The 16,180-nt window shown below is 37.9% G+C and overlaps 1 protein-coding gene across 2 annotated transcripts in view; it reads right to left on the bottom strand.

Annotated features, from left to right (window-relative positions):
• nrp1a (neuropilin 1a) overlaps positions 1–16,180 on the bottom strand; it is a 136,826-nt gene that overhangs the window by 39,361 nt on the left and 81,285 nt on the right. For both annotated transcript variants that reach the window (XM_028804121.2, XM_051929060.1), the window contains exons 7-8: positions 4,097–4,252; positions 1,365–1,509 (exon numbers count right to left, since the gene is read on the bottom strand). In XM_028804121.2, the coding sequence (XP_028659954.2) occupies positions 1,365–1,509; positions 4,097–4,252 (301 nt within the window). The remainder of the gene's footprint in view (positions 1–1,364; positions 1,510–4,096; positions 4,253–16,180) is intronic.

Raw genomic sequence — 16,180 nt, 5'->3', positions numbered from 1 at the left:
TTTCCTGCTGTTTGTTGGGGAGTCAGTACGATAGATAAGAACATGACGAGGCTGGACAAGCTGGTGCTAGGTAGAACTGTGGACTCAGTGTGAATGGTGGTGGAAAGGTGTATGGAGAAGCAGGTACAGGCCATCCTTGACAACAGCAGTCACTTTCGCCACAATATTTTGGCTGGTCAGAGAAGTGAAAGCAGAGGTCGTCTTCTCTAACTGCGCTGTAGAATAGAACGCTTTGGAGGATCATTTGTTTCTACTGCTATGAAATTTTATAACGTTATTGTCTATAAAAGTGATTCATAGCCTGGTCACTACTCTACCTTCTAACATTGTAACAACTGACCCATTTGTAATTTTTTACTATTTATTTATTTAGGTATGTATGTCTATTTTCTTAGCTTTAATAATACTTTTTAACACTTTTTACTGATGTGTTTGAGCTATTGGATGCTACTGCATGAATAAAGTATCTATCTATCTATCTATCTATCTATCTATCTATCTATCTATCTATCTATCTATCTATCTATCTATCTATCTATCTATCTATCTATCTATCTATCTATCTATCTATCTATCTATCTATCTATCTAAAGTCTTCTTCTTAGATCTGTCATTATTTTTGAGGCACCTGTCTTACCTCCTGTCCAGTTTTATACTTGTCATCTTTGAAGGAGACTTTCTCAGCATGCCTCATACACCTTTACTCCTCCTTGTGCGTCCCACACTCACTCTTTCTCTTTCATTGTGTCATCAAAGCCAAACTGACCAATCACACCAAAGCCAAACTGACCAATCAGATTGCTCAGAGGAAATGGACACAAATACCATAGTGTTTTATTATATAGTAGTTTTTGTTCACTTTAAAAATGAATAATGGTATCAACAAAGTACTGATGGGCATTATAATAAACCCACGTGTCTAAAACTGAACTTCTCTTTAAAGACGTTTTAATGTCACAGTCCCACCTTACTGAAGGCTTTAGTCTAATTTTTCACTTTACATCTTGTGGTGAGCACACATTAACTCATTTTAAATTCTGCAGGAAGCTTGATCTTAGGATTTAAAAAACAAATTGCATGTGTAGTAGTTCCTCAAAATGCTGATCTCCAGCTTCCAAACCCAGCATTTTTACATCATATGTGATCAAATCTGAGCTTCCTTTCTGCACAATATGCACAATAGCTGAAAGGGAATGAACTGAAATAAGAACAGACTTCAAACCCACATGAATTTTGCATGAAGTACAGTGTAACACAGCGTAACATGAATTGATAATAAGACTGGCAGCTGAACATTTATATTTCATAAATTTAGCCTAAGGCAACACCCATAAAAGTAAGCACTGCACACTTCTTTTACTGACCTGAGATTTTGCAGCCATACATTTCAAATCGCATGGCTATGCCTTCCTGCCATGTCTGTGGCTTGATACGGACAAAGCGTGTGAGGATAGGCTTGGAAAGATGAGCCACGACGACATCTGTGGGGTTTGTGTTCCCTTGGAAAATCTGCATCAGAGACACAAATAGGATGAATTATGTATTATATTTGTTTAAAGGATTTGTCAGCTGAAAAATGCAGACTGCAAGCAGCTGTGACCTAGAAAATTGAAAAAAGAAATAATATGACAAGTTTAGGTCACAATTCTTGTCAGAGTCTGCATCTGTATCATTACCAGTGTTGATAAATGATTATAGAAATGTTGAAGCAGGTGGCCTTGATGATATCGATGTATTGTAATTGGAAAAAAGTCATCAGCACCGAAATATGAACCTCTCCTAGCGATAAGGACGTTGAAATGTGATTCGAGGACTAACTGATTTTTAGGCCTAGATTGCTTAAGACTGGATACATGGAGAGGATTGAAAATATTGTGCTCCCTAATAAACATCTCTCTATATATAAAAAGACAAAACGTCCGTCATCTGTCCTTAGATGGGTGTAATGTCTTGTGTCCACAAGAGGGCTGGGATGTCCGATGAACGAAGGCAACAAGAATCACAAAGAAAGACAGATGTCAAGACTAGAATGTGACAAACTAAGGCAAACAGAAGCACAAAGAATCAGGGTTGTAAGGGCTAACATATTCGGGAAACAAAGGTTCCTAAATGCACAAGATGATCAAAACAGACTTTCCATTGTACCATTGCGTCCATTTTACTAAACAGGCATTTTGCTGTGCTAAATTATGCAGAAAATGACTAAACAAGTCATATATAACCATGCAGTTGCTTTAATGCAGCAACAAAAAGTGAAACATTTTGTAGTGGAATATTTAAATATGTTCAAATTGCACCTCACCAACGGATCAGCTCTATTGCCTTAGACAATCTGTCTGATGATCACCAGCAACAATAGTTACATATGAGGAAAAGGACCCTGAGGCAAGAGCACTTCTGGGTTGGTAAAGGGGCACATGAAGTACCACTAAAGACCTCCACGTGAGACAGAGTGAGAGACAGAGAGAGAGAGAATCATCCTGCCAAAGGGATTGACAATACTCATTTCTAGGGTAACAGAAGACCATATTTTGTATTTATGAGTCATGTCCTGGAATGGAGGTCCTACAAAGATGGAAGATTTTTTGGGCTAATAATGAGCAGTATAAGGTCCCAAGGAATAAAAACTGGGAAACTATGGTCTTTTCAAAGGATGATATCAGATACAGGCCAGTCCTGAACCCCTAGCTTTTTAGGTAGCATTACTTAATCCCCACTTACAAGGAAGAGAATCATGCTACATCTAAAAGGCAGGCAGCTAAGAGATGACTAAACCACATAATCCTATAAGGATAAATGAATGTCCAGGAATGCATTGACCTCAAAAAACCAATAAAGAGAATTTTAGGCTAGTGTTCTTGTCAATTATAATCTGGCCTGGCAAAAAGTGACCTCAACAGGGTGTTCAAAGGCAACAAGTGCAGGAGGTCTATGAGTCTGGAGCTGTGAGGAGAGTTGGGTTGTTGGAAGGAAGAATAGGCCACGTTCATGACAGAAAGACAACTGGAAGGTGAGAAAGGTTGACGCTACTTTTATTGGCCATTGAACAAGCCACCCCACCTAATACACAGTGTAGGTCCAGAGACGCTGTAGGGCAGTTCTGTTGTTTTTGTTTTATCGATACTTTGCTTATCCATGGATTAATCACTTCTTTGTGTGTGTTTTGTTAATAAAGGTGAAAGTAGACATAATAATAAAGAACAGGTAGTAATTTGAACATCTGTACTTGTCAAGGTGTTTTGTGTTAGTTTATGACAGTAACATGAAGAGAGAGAACAACATTAATTAATAATGGATATATTCCATTTTAAAAGTAGCACAAGGGATAACAAATAATTTAATGAACACACTAATCTACTACAGCAGTGCTTCTCAGCCAAAAGTGGGTTGTGATTCATTGTGGCTTGGTTAGGAGACACTGTCTTTGGGTCATAAGCTCTGACTTTCTCATGCTATAAAGACCCACAGCATCTGCATGCAGCTCTTTCAAATCACGTTAATTTCATCAAGTTGAACTCTAGTGCCCCTAATTTCTTGAGTTTATTTCCCTTCAATATTTGCACTTGTTTTTACACTCAATTTCCTGATTGGAACGTCAATGAACATAAATCGATAAAACTGGATCCTGAGGCCATTAGAGAACTGGTGCACTACAGCACTGCAGAACCCATTTTAGCAGCGGTAAAACTTGAGTCAGGAACTCAACCTGGATGGGATGCACACTCATGCATACACCCAAGGTAACTCATATTGAGCCCTTTTTGAGACCCTAATTAAAATAATTAACTTCAGTCCCTTCACGGCAAATATATTATTAGCTGAAGTGGGTTTGAAAAATGGTTGGATAGATGTCTTAATCAAATATCCATGTCATTGGGATGTGGAAAAAAACAATAATTATGTTACAAAATAATCAAAATAATTGAATTGCAATCCCTTGTGCACAATTATGTATCTTACATGATTTCAGAATTGTGTAAGTCAGAGCTTATGTAATAAGAGGAGTTACTCTAAAGATAACATAGGAAAAAAATATTTGCAACATTTACCTCCTAGTTTCTAGTTTCTATAGCATTCTTTTCATCATATATCGTACCTTATGCTTTGAGCCATCCTTCACAGTTATCCAGTCTTCTCCGTTGCTGCTGACATCAACTTTATATGACTTCACATAATAAACAAGTTTGGTTTCTTTAGAAGTCGCTCCTTGTGTCCCAATTGCAGATATCATGCGTAGAAATCCTAAGTCAACCTGAGAAAAAGGAAAATTATTTTTTTATTTCACTTAGACTAGAACCAATCAGCTTTAAGATCTTATTTTTTCACTGACAACCTTTAATGGACCACAATGTGTTCACTTTCTAACATGTTTCTCTACTTCTGCTTTTGAGAAAGCCTCAGATTTGCAAAATATTAATTTTTCAAAGAATCATGGCTCAGTGGTTAGGAATACTGCCTCATGCACCCATGCCCTGGGTTTAATTTCCATGTTAGCTTGGTGACTGTGAGCAATTCTCATGTTCTCTCTGTGCCAACATAAGATTTTCACTGGTCATTTGGTTTCTTCCCACAGCCTGAAGACTGGCAGATTAGGCTGATTTGTAACTCTTACTTGGTCCCATGTTTGAGTAGGTGTGCCCTATGGTATGCCCCCTTCCAGGGCTGTGCTTTGCCTTGCACCTGATGCTGTCAGGAAAGGCTGTCCTATGAGTCTAAACTGGAATAAAGGGGTTTGATAATGAGAAATGATTAAAGTATGTTTCATAATACTATTAACCACATTATAGAGTAAACACAAATTTTTAACTAGAGCTAATTGCAGGGAATTTGTATTGCTATTTTAAGGAAGGATCCAATAATTCAAAGAAACAGACCATCAAAGATCATAAAAGATGAATACAAGAGTAAGTCTAAAATCTACTATATCATAAAACGCTAATGTCTGTGTGTGAGTCTCCAGTCCCTCCAAGCAATCTGACTGGTCTGTTGGCTTTGACAGTTGCTCAGTCAAACACGATTGTGACAGGAAGTGGCAGGCATGAGAGGAGGACACAAATGAGAAGATAGAGGAAAGGAGTAGGAGGAATGCTGAGAGTCATTTTCAAACATGAGAAGTATTCGCAAGAATATGAATGATGTTTTCACATTGGTGATAGTCAAAAAGCGGACAGAAGGTGAACAAGGTGCCTTCAAACGATAGAGTCAGAGAAGCAGGACTCACAGAAATGCAATTGAAAGAGGAAGTGCTGGGCAAGAGAGGTTGAGAAACATGAGGATACCAAGGAAAGGTGTATGAGTATCACTCTCTACAGGGAGTATACATATCAGATACCCGAACCACCACAATTGTGTCCTCTTGATGTGGAGGGTCAGTGACTCTAATTCTGAGCTTCCCCTGGACATCTGTGGTTCTCACCCTATTATTAGCCATACTGTGGAGAAAGCGTATTTCGGCAGCTTGTACCAGCAATCTCATCTGTGTAGGGACACAGATTGACTGATAAATGAAGAGCTTTGCCTTCTGACTCAGCTCCTTCTTTATCACTTAAGCAAAAATAATCTTTGGTATATGACATGAAAAAGGAGTACCTATCAAAAATGTATGTGAAAGTGGGCATAACAAGCAAATGCCAAATAGACATGGACCAGGGCAGTAATCACAACTAGACCCTTATAGTTATAAGGCAATGGGTTCCTGGACAAATATGAAAAAACGTATCAGGAAAGACTTTGTTTTACTATTAACCTGAAATATTGCAAGTGAATCTTTTAAAGCAACACATATACCAGATAACAAAAGCCAGTAGTAAACACTTAATGTTAGAGATTTAATGTCTGAATGTGACTTTTTTATACAACATATATTCTGTTTTTATGAGCAAATTCATCATATTTTAATAAAATAAAAGATTTTGGATAAATTTATTTGCTAAACTTCTAGAATCTGAGGATTTCTATCTCTCATTTATTATATTGGGCTTGTTCTGTGTCTTTGTTTCATGTAGTATTTCATAGGCAGTTTGCAATATAGCTGCGTGCCAGTAGATCATGATGCATAAATCTCTGCACTAGTAGGATTAATTGCTTATATCTTCATAACTATGTACTCACTTACTGTAAAACATTTAAATTTATTTTGGTAGGAGACTCTATAATGCATCAATGACACATTATGACGTAAATTACAAAAATGGCGACAATATTGCAAAGAGGAAACTAAATCTTGTTCTCTTGTGAGCTATGCTGTAATTATAACCATTTGTTAATGTCTTGTCAAGCTTAAAAGCCGCAGGTCCAAGTTATTTATATTTACTTTTTAATCCATACCATCCATATATATATATAACTTTAACAGCTGCAGTGTTTTACTATGGCAAATATTCACCTGGTGTATTTTTGACCATCCTGAGTAAACTGATTATCTGTAACTACTTGTTCATTTGGAAAATGTGGAGAACTCTCCAGTTTAATGATGGACTGTTTTATGAGTTTTACCCCCAAGTGTGCTTGTTGGCATATGGGGGCCTGACAAACCGGAGGCTTAGTAAGGGGTTGTCCATGTAAATATAATTGTTCTAAATTGCTAAAACGATGTTTTCACAAGTAATGCTTCTTTATGAGTTACCAATGCTGAGTCTTGTAAAATAAATGGTGGCCTCATTATTTTTTGCATACCTGCAGTGCCCTTAAATATGTCAGACTGAGACCGTTTCGGTTTAGGGAATTTTCTGTGATTCAAGCGATAAAATCAATTTCAGGCTTCTTTTTTCCACCAAATTTTTCTTTGGCTTTTTTTCCTCGCTTAGTTCATTTTTACTTTTACCACAGGTGTTAATTCTGCCACATCTGTGTAAAATCATCTTGCTAACACTATGGAAGGATTTGCTGGACAAGAACTTTAATTGTTGCTTTCTTCTTGTGCAATTTCTTTTGCTTGGTTCAAGCTGACAAACATAGCAAATACATTTGCTAAAATGTCCCTCCATCACCACATCAGCAAACCAACCTAATTCAGGTCAGGGTCATAGAGGATGGACACTATAATGATGAAGTAACAAAATCATTTCAGGACAACAATGAACTCATGCCATTCCCTAAATTTTCCATTTAGAGTATCATGTTTTAAAATTTGTCTTTGCAAAATTCCCAAATGCTGGCTAGCAAATGTAATTTATATCATTGGATTACTTGAGAAAAATGAAGTATTACTCTCTCAAAAAGTAAAAAAAAACAAAAAAAACCAAAAAACAAATAGAGAGCATTCAGACCTGGCACACAATACCTTAGAGTATAAGAATCACAAGACACTAGAGCTAATTGTGAGATGCTATGCAAGTGAAATGTGCCATTCTTGACAGCAAGGACAAATATGCAATACAGCAAAAAAAAAAACCAAGTTTCTGCTTTGAAGACCACTGTGGCTTCTCGTAAAAACAAGAAAACATTTTTAGTGACATTTGTATGCCAGCTGTTTAATTTCTCTGTCTGGACACATAAATTGTAAACATTGTGGGGCATTCCATGCTTTTTTCATACTCTTGAGGACACATTTTTTAGCCTAAAAAATAGTTTTATTGGTTATAACAAGTATGCTTTGTCTGCCTCTTCTTAATTCTTCATTACCACCGCCTCTCACTGGCACCTACTTTAGAGTTACCACTGGGATATTCAAAACATTTACTTTTTTTTTCACCCTATGGAGTTTGCCGTTTGCTCACAGAAGTGACCAGAGATGTACTCTGACATCATGCATAGATACCTCTCACTCTTTCTAGGCACTTCAAGACCCACCTTGTCTTTTTTCCGTCTCTTCAAATGAATGTGTATTGATTTTTAATGTCCTGAGTATCCATCTATTTCCATTAAACACTTCTCTTCAAGCTTCCATGTTGCTTAGTACCCGACAACTTCAGTTATACAACAAACTCATTTTATTCCAATGAAATCCGTATTGCTCACGGCATCTATCCACCCATCCATTTTCGACATAAGTTAATTCTTTTATAATGCTCACAACACCCAGATCTAATCTGGTAGCATCAGGTAAATGGTAAGAACCAGTCACAAACACAAATACACACACACATACTCAAGCAGGGTCAGTGTAGTGCTGACAATTAACCTAACATACACATCACTGATAATGAGGGGCCTGGAGTCCAAGAAAGGCACACAGGCAAAGGATTGATGCATTTGAGCTGTGGCACTGGAGATATCTGCTACGCATTCTGTGAACAATCAGAATAACAAACCATGGAATTCTGGAATGAAACTGAAATTCTCACTGAAGGCCAAGATAACAAAGCAAAAGCTCTCGTACTCTGGCCACATCATGCAGAGCAGGCCGCTTGAGAAAGACGTCATGCTTGGAGTGGTCACTGGCAAAAGAGGCAGAGGCCGCCCAAGAACTCGTTAATTAGAAATAATCAAGAAAGATACTGGACTGACCATAGCAGAATTGAAAGAAACTGTGAGAGATCAGAAGACATGGAGAGCATTGATCCATAGCGTGACCAAGTGTTATAATCGACTGAATGGATAAACAGGAAAAACAGATAATGAGGTGGAAAAAACCAAAAAGACCAGGGCTGTGGAGTCGGTGTGGTGTAGCAGGTCCACAGCTCACGTCAAAAAGGCCACTTTTTAAAATAAATAATCACCGCACTCATGGCTTAGCGAGAGGGTGTGGTGTGTGTGTGGCCGACCAGACGGAGGTTGCAGGGAAGAAGGCGGCAGAAAGCAGGGAGAGGATCTCTGGTGCAAGAGAGAGAGAGAGAGAGACAGCAGGCTCGATGAAGCAAAGGCAGGCAGCTGGGAGGTGAGCCCCTGCAGAGGAGTGTTTGGCCAACAGTCGGTGGGGCTGAAGAAAGCAGTCGCTCCAGCTGAGCGATCACGGAGCTGGAGTGACCAGTATTGAACATGACTGGCCATCGAAACCCAGCGGCAGTCGTGTAGGCTCTGGGCTGGTTGAGCCCCAGCATGAGCGCCCTGGCCGCTGAGGAAAGAACCCAAGTCTCGGTCGGGATGGAGCCCGACGTAGCCAAGGATCGGAGGGCTACTGGACCAGTGTGAAAAGCAGCTGTACCTGCAGGTAGGGCGACTCCTTTGTTGTGAAGCCCAATGGGAGAAGCAGGGTAGCCGCCAGGTAGAAAGAAGGCACAGTGCTTTGGAATTTTTTAAAGAGACTGCTTCATGCCATTGTTTTAACCTCGTTGTTTTAAAGGATTGTTTTTTTTTTCTATTCTGCTTTTTAACCTCCACTCATCACTCATTTTTATGGATTATTTAATAACTGAAGATCTTTTGAAAGACACTGTACTTTATTTATTTGGACACAGTTTTTTTTGTTTGTTGATTTTAAATAAAAGCACTTGGCACTTGTGGGTTCAAGGGCTCCCAGAAGCTATATGGGAGCATGGAGCAGAACCCGCATCATCACAGTCGGAGTCATGGAGTTTGAGTCAGAAGCAATTACTGGGTTACTGGAGTTAGTGTCAGTAAAAATGTACTGACTCTGATTAAATGTAAATTGTATTATAATTTGTTAAAATTTCCAATTTCACATATAATGATTCAATTAAAGACTTTTAATAAAAACATAATTTCTTTTTTTATTTAACTTTAGTCATACATTTAGTGTTATTTGGTGTTTGTAAGCAACTGCAATATTGCTACAGCCTTTAAAACCAAACTTTAACATGTTAGATGGCTGAAAAGTAGCCTGATAATTCACACTGGCAGTACTAAAGTGCCTTGTATCTTGAATGTTGTGCGGTTTCAATCAACATAGTAAACATATTAGTATAATTACAAATAGAAGATTTGGAGTTGTAGTTGGTGGTGCCAGAAATTGAGGAGTCGGAGTTGGTGGTGCCAGAAATTGAGGAGTCGGAGTTAAGTCGAAGGCTTTGTGTTTCACAGCCACAATCAAGACAATGACCAGGCCGGCATTCCAACCGTTTCTCCTGCCACTGTAAACCAGAAGCACTAACCACTTTATCGCTCTACCATCTTAAACATGAGCAGACAAGCCACAAAGTACGTGTCAATGCCATAAACATATATTCTGTACGTTACAATGTGCTAAACTTGTCTCCTTGCATTTATATGTAATGTAATAATAATTCATTATATTTATATAGCGCTTTTCTCAGATACTCTACTATAACACATGTAGAATACAGATTAGAAATAATGGGATCAGTGCCTTTCCTACACAAATATTTTTTACCAAAAAATGGGTCAGCAAGGGCCAACTGGTTATACAGGACCAGTTGGAAATGTCAGATTTGGTTGAAAACTTTTGCCTTTAAGCATTATAAAACAACAACAAGTGCAGATACATTGCTTGAAGTAAAAAAAAAATGTGGGAAAGTGATGGGACAAAAGCTTAAAACACAAAACTCATCAGGTTTCAAATAATGACATTAAAAAATGCTCCCACTCCAAAATTTTTAATCAAATTCTGTAACCTACTTCTTGTTACTTACTGTATCGTTCCTAAATAAAAAACAACAAAAATGACTTTTATACTTTTTCCTTATGGTGCTTCATTTTCATCAATCCACTTTCAAATCTGATTGCCCAGTGCAGGTTTTATTGAGTGCTGAGCCAAAAAAAACAAACAAAAAACACTACAGCAGATTAAGAACAGCAGTGTCGAAAGAAACAATTCACCCACCTTGCCTCAAGTCTTTACCACCCCCTTGAGTTGTTACAAGAGCTTGTGAAAGTTAAGACTTGATTAGTCTGGTAATGCTAAAATGTCAGGCTCAGGGTTTGTTTTATTTTTTTGTAATGAGTACATTGTGGTTTGAAAATGACCCCATCCATCACCAACTTACTCCAGTAAAGTAAATATTTTTCATACTATTTTCAAAAAATCCGTCATTAGCCCTAAGAAAGAAAAAAACACATGTAGAGCCAAAGGTTCCTGATTGTACACTTCTTCACTTTGCATAATTGCCATTATTACCATTATTGACCAATTTACTTTCAGCCCTGACTATGAAGACTAACATCCTTTTAGCGGAGTTTGCAATTAAATCAATCTTGCCATTTAGTGGACTTTACATTGCCCTCCGAAAGGGGTTGAGTTTATATAGATGTAGCTGCATTGCATATTTCATCAAGACATAAAATGTTTTTGTATTCAGTTTTATAAAAAGGAAATAATACAAATAACAACAACATCTGCTTGCAGACTTGGCACCTGATGGATAAAGTGAGTAAACTGGCCATCTGATCCACAGCTGGGCTTTATATTTAAATCACATTTTTGACTGATGCTTGACAAAATTACTCAATTTTACTCTGAGCTCATGGAATTTGATTGAATTCTATGGCATGATATGAGAGGCAAATACTATGACCTGCAGGCCTGTGATCAATTTGTGACATAAAGATGAGCATCTGAACAAAGAAAGGTAGTACTGTAAGTACAGTGCAGTACAACTTACCCCTCAACCATCTGAAAATACTTAATGGTGATGGAGAGGAATACAGACCTAGTTATTTATGTACTTTGTTGACCGGAGTTTTATATTTAAATAGAAAACACCTCCCTTAAAGGTGACATGAGATTCTTCAGGTAATGAGGTCTCCAGCAACAGGGGTGGTAGGAAAAACTGACAGGGAAACAGGGTTAGGCCACCTGTGATGAGACCCATAGCAGTTTTTCAGGCCAGCCTTTACAGAAGCTCTCTTTGTCATTTTTAATTAAGAATTATTAATGGTATTAACGTAATTAATGGCGGCACGGTGGCGCAGTGGTAGCGCTGCTGCCTTGCAGTTAGGAGACCCGGGTTCGATTCCCGGGTCCACCCTGCGTGGAGTTTGCATGTTCTCCCCGTGTCTGCGTGGGTTTCCTCCGGGTGCTCCGGTTTCCTCCCACAGTCCAAAGACATGCAGGTTAGGTGGATTGGTGATTCTAAATTGGCCCTAGTGTGTGCTTGGTGTGTGGGTGTGTTTGTGTTTGTCCTGCGGTGGGTTGGCACCCTGCCCGGGATTGGTTCCCTGCCTTGTGCCCTGTGTTGGCTGGGATTGGCTCCAGCAGACCCCCGTGACCCTGTGTTCGGATTCAGCGGGTTGGAAAATGGATGGATGGATGTAATTAATTAATGTTATAAATTAGTAATGCTACTATGTAGCCAATGGTTTGTTACCATACCTTTTTGAATGAATTTTTAAACTAAAGAGATGCTGCTGTCAACGTAGACCTGTGCGTTGCCCCGACTCAACTGCCTCTCAGCCAAGCTGCACACTTGAGAAATATCACACGATGTGTGTAAAATATCTTATGGCTGCTTACGTCTATAACATCTGAGAGCATAACAGACTCTGAGTAATGTAATGTGGTATATATTAAACATTCTCATATTCACCTGATAGTACTGCAATCAGCACTGCCTTAAGAGTCCTATTACACCCTATCCAAAGAGCTACTCATTAGAAAATGAAAAGGGTGAATATTCTGAGCAAGGATAAAAGTTACAAAGCTTGTCTAGAGATGGAAGAGGCAAAGATCCACAGTGACAATAAAAGTAAGGTGCAAAGAATTTAGACCTGGCTTAACATCATATAATGAGAAATGTTCTATTGCTTTCATATAAGTTAAATAAACTGTTATATCTCATAGCGAATTCAGGTACTGTGGAAAACCAGCTTACACCGCTTATTGCAGATGCTATTGTATTGTTGGATGGAGTTCATCAGACTGAGTGTAAAAAGCAGGGAGGGTCTAGAAACTTTTTGTGAATATGCAGTAATGAAGAAGGGAGCATAGAACAGTTAAAACTAAATGATTGATCACGGTATCCTTCAATAAGGGCGCGCACAAAATGGCGAGCTTCAAAAGGGCGACCTCAATTGGGCACGGCGAATAAAGGCGTGCGTAAATAAAGGCGAGCTTCAAAAGGGCGACCTCAATTGAGCACGGCGAATAAAGGCGTTCATAGATAATTTAGATAATAATAGATAGATAATAATAAAATATCTACGTGGCATTGCACATAGTTGCGTTTGCCTTTATTCGCTGCGCCCAATTGAGGTCGCCCTTTTGAAGCTCGCCTTTATTTACGCGCGCCTTTATTCCCAAAGTTTTAATCCAAAAGTCAGAAAAAAAATCTTAAGAAACTGCAACAAATCTGGACTGAAAAACCTGTTGGGTCAATGCAAAACTATTATCACATAATAAATTCACTGAGACAAAACCTTAATCATACACAAGCCAAAGATGAAAGCAAACTATTAAAACAAAACAAGAAGAATACTCTTTTAGAATATCAGAAAATTAGAAAGATTTAGACAAAATGGAGATTCGCCCCAACCAAGTTTGCAAGGACTATCCACTTAATTCCTCCAGAATAACATCAAGTTGAGTTTTGAAGGTCCCTGAAGTCCCACTGTCTACCACACTACTAGGTAATTTATTACATATATCTATGGTTCTCAGTGTGAAGAAAAAATTCATAATGTATGTTTGTAAGTTTCTCAAGAATCTACTCTGGGACAGAAGGGAAATGCAAATGCAAAATGGTCAGGCAAACTGGAGTCTATTCGGAACCCCTGCCGCTCCTAGAACAGAATTAAATTGAAAAGACTTAACCAATAACAGGAAATGGACAAGTGAAAACAAAAAAAGATGAAAACGTGGGAGCTACAGGGGATTCAGAGATGTAATCCTGACAAAAGCCATAAAATCATAAGGCGGGTAAAGTCATAAATCCTAAAAGAAGTACCTGATATTCTTTAAGAGATTTTTCTTTTAAACCCATAAATGAGTTGTTTCTTTTTAAAAAACGTCAGATGAGTTTTGTAAACAAGTCCTGTAATAAAAATGGCTGGAATCATCTTGTATACTTGAACAGGCACAAACATGCACATGGCAATGGCAACTGTGGCAGAAGCAACTTCTCTCATGTCGAAGAGAGTAATATTATAGAAATGCAATACTCAGTAAACAAACAAGTTATGAAAAAAAAAACTTGAAAAATGTTCAAAGGGAAAGAAGCAATAATGAGACAAAAACAATTCTATGAATCTGCAGTGCCTGACAGAAATCCACACGCAGCTTTTACCTAGATACTCAAGTGTCCTCTCAGGGATACACCAAATGGGTTTATACCGTCTTTGTAATTGGCTCTGGCTCCTCATCTCTCCTCTGCCCTGCTTCAAGTGGTATACATTCAATTTTGTACATGTCAAGTGTGTACACAGTACAGAGACAACCTACAAATAACAGCTAAGCTCAAAGAGGATACTACCATTTCTTTTCTGATTTGTGTGCTGAGCTTTCCTTTTCTTAATCTTTAGTGTTAGATGTTAAAATTTGATCTGATAAATCTTACAACTTACCATTAACATCTGCATCAGCAAAACGGTTAGACTTAATGACATTTTCAGAAATAAAAGTCCAAGAGTTTCAGAGAGTATAATTTAATAATTAGGAAGAAACAAAAGAAGTTATCTGCCTGTGTGGGCTACAGAAATGAAGCAGACCCCTTGGGATCCTTGTTGAATGTTATGCAGACTTTACATAAACAAGAAGTCAGTAATCTACAAAACTATGGAAGTATGACATGTAATTTTAATTAAAATACCATATGGTTCTGGTTGACTAGGTTTCCTGAACAACAGAGGTACTTGCAAAGTGGACAAATTTGACAAAGAGAAATTAATGATTAGAATAAAAAAGTGGCCTTTATGCAAAAATCTATATACATATACTCATATTACAAATAAAGTCTGAAAACCATCTTCACAATTTTTTTTATTAAATAGCACAAGGGCCGGATGAAATGGCATACTTTCAAATTGCTGCTTTTAACACTTGAGGCAGCCTTCTGACACATCTAGAAAATTGCATTTTCCTTAGTCTCTTTAAAAGCAGCACGGCTACAAAACAATGTCTTTGCCAAGCGTTTCTGAAATATAAAAGAATAGCCTCAGATGTCTGTTTCCTGGGGGCTCTCTTTTATTTTGCAGACAGCTCATTTTCTTGCCCACTTGGAACCACTTGCATTTTCTCTTCCAAATTTTCTTGTTGTTTATCACGACAAGTTATTTTTGCCTCCCCATCACCTCAAACCCCACAAATCTGGGAGTAGAATTTCATTCTGCTTGCTTAAATGTCTGAAACTAAAGACAAGTTCAGAATTATTTTTTCTCTTCATAATGTCTACTCACATTTACAAGACAGCATGATAGAAAGCATTGTTATGTATCAGATTTCACTCCCCATTTTCACTATACCTTACAACAAAAAGAAAAAAAATGGTTGCTTGTTCCACTGGTGCGGACTTATGCAGTGACAATATATTAGATGGAAGAATGAAACACAAGTTACTAAATCAATAAATCCTCATAAAAGAGCAACAAATGTCAATAACTATGTAACCTTATGAAAAAAACATATCAGACATATGCAATGTCATTTATCAGACATAATAAGTAACAATCAGGCGATACAAGTAAATGAGCTGTGAACAGACAGCTGCATTGAATCACCAGTGTAGACTGATTGAAGATGCTTAGATAATGGAGTCTTGCTCACTGGTCAAACAGATTAATGTATTGTTGTCAACGGTTTAATGGCTGGCAGGTAGAAAAAAGTCTGGTTGTATAGAATTGAATGCTACCAAATTGTCTGGTGGTTTTCGAGTGGGCAAACAGTTTGTTAGTGGAGTGTGTTATATCTGAGATAAATGAACATACTTTCTTTAGATTGCTTTTGTCATAAATGTCCCTGTATGAATAACAACAACAACAACATCTTTTATTTATATAGCACATTTTCATACAAATAATGTAGCTCAAAGTGCTTTACATGATAATAATAATAATAATAATAATTCATTACATTTATATAGCGCTTTTCTCAGTACTCAAAGCACTATCCACACAGGGAGGAACCGGGAAGCGAACCCACAATCTTCCACAGTCTCCTTACTGCAAAGCAGCATGAAGAAAGAGAAAAAAAAGACAAAGTAAGAATTAAAATAAGAGAACACTAATTAACATAGAATAAAAGTAAGGTCCGATGGCCAGGGAGGACAGAAAAAACAAAAAAAAAAACTCCAGGCGGCTGGAGAAAAAATAAAATCTGCAGGGGTTCCAGGCCATGAGACCGCCCAGCCCCCTCTAGGCATTCTACCTAACATGAATGACCTCAATCAGTCCT

Source organism: Erpetoichthys calabaricus, chromosome 6, assembly GCF_900747795.2.
Source record: "Erpetoichthys calabaricus chromosome 6, fErpCal1.3, whole genome shotgun sequence".
NCBI lineage: Eukaryota > Metazoa > Chordata > Cladistia > Polypteriformes > Polypteridae > Erpetoichthys > Erpetoichthys calabaricus.
Note: the sequence above shows the minus strand (reverse complement) of the source record. Positions and strands in the feature narration are given on the sequence as shown.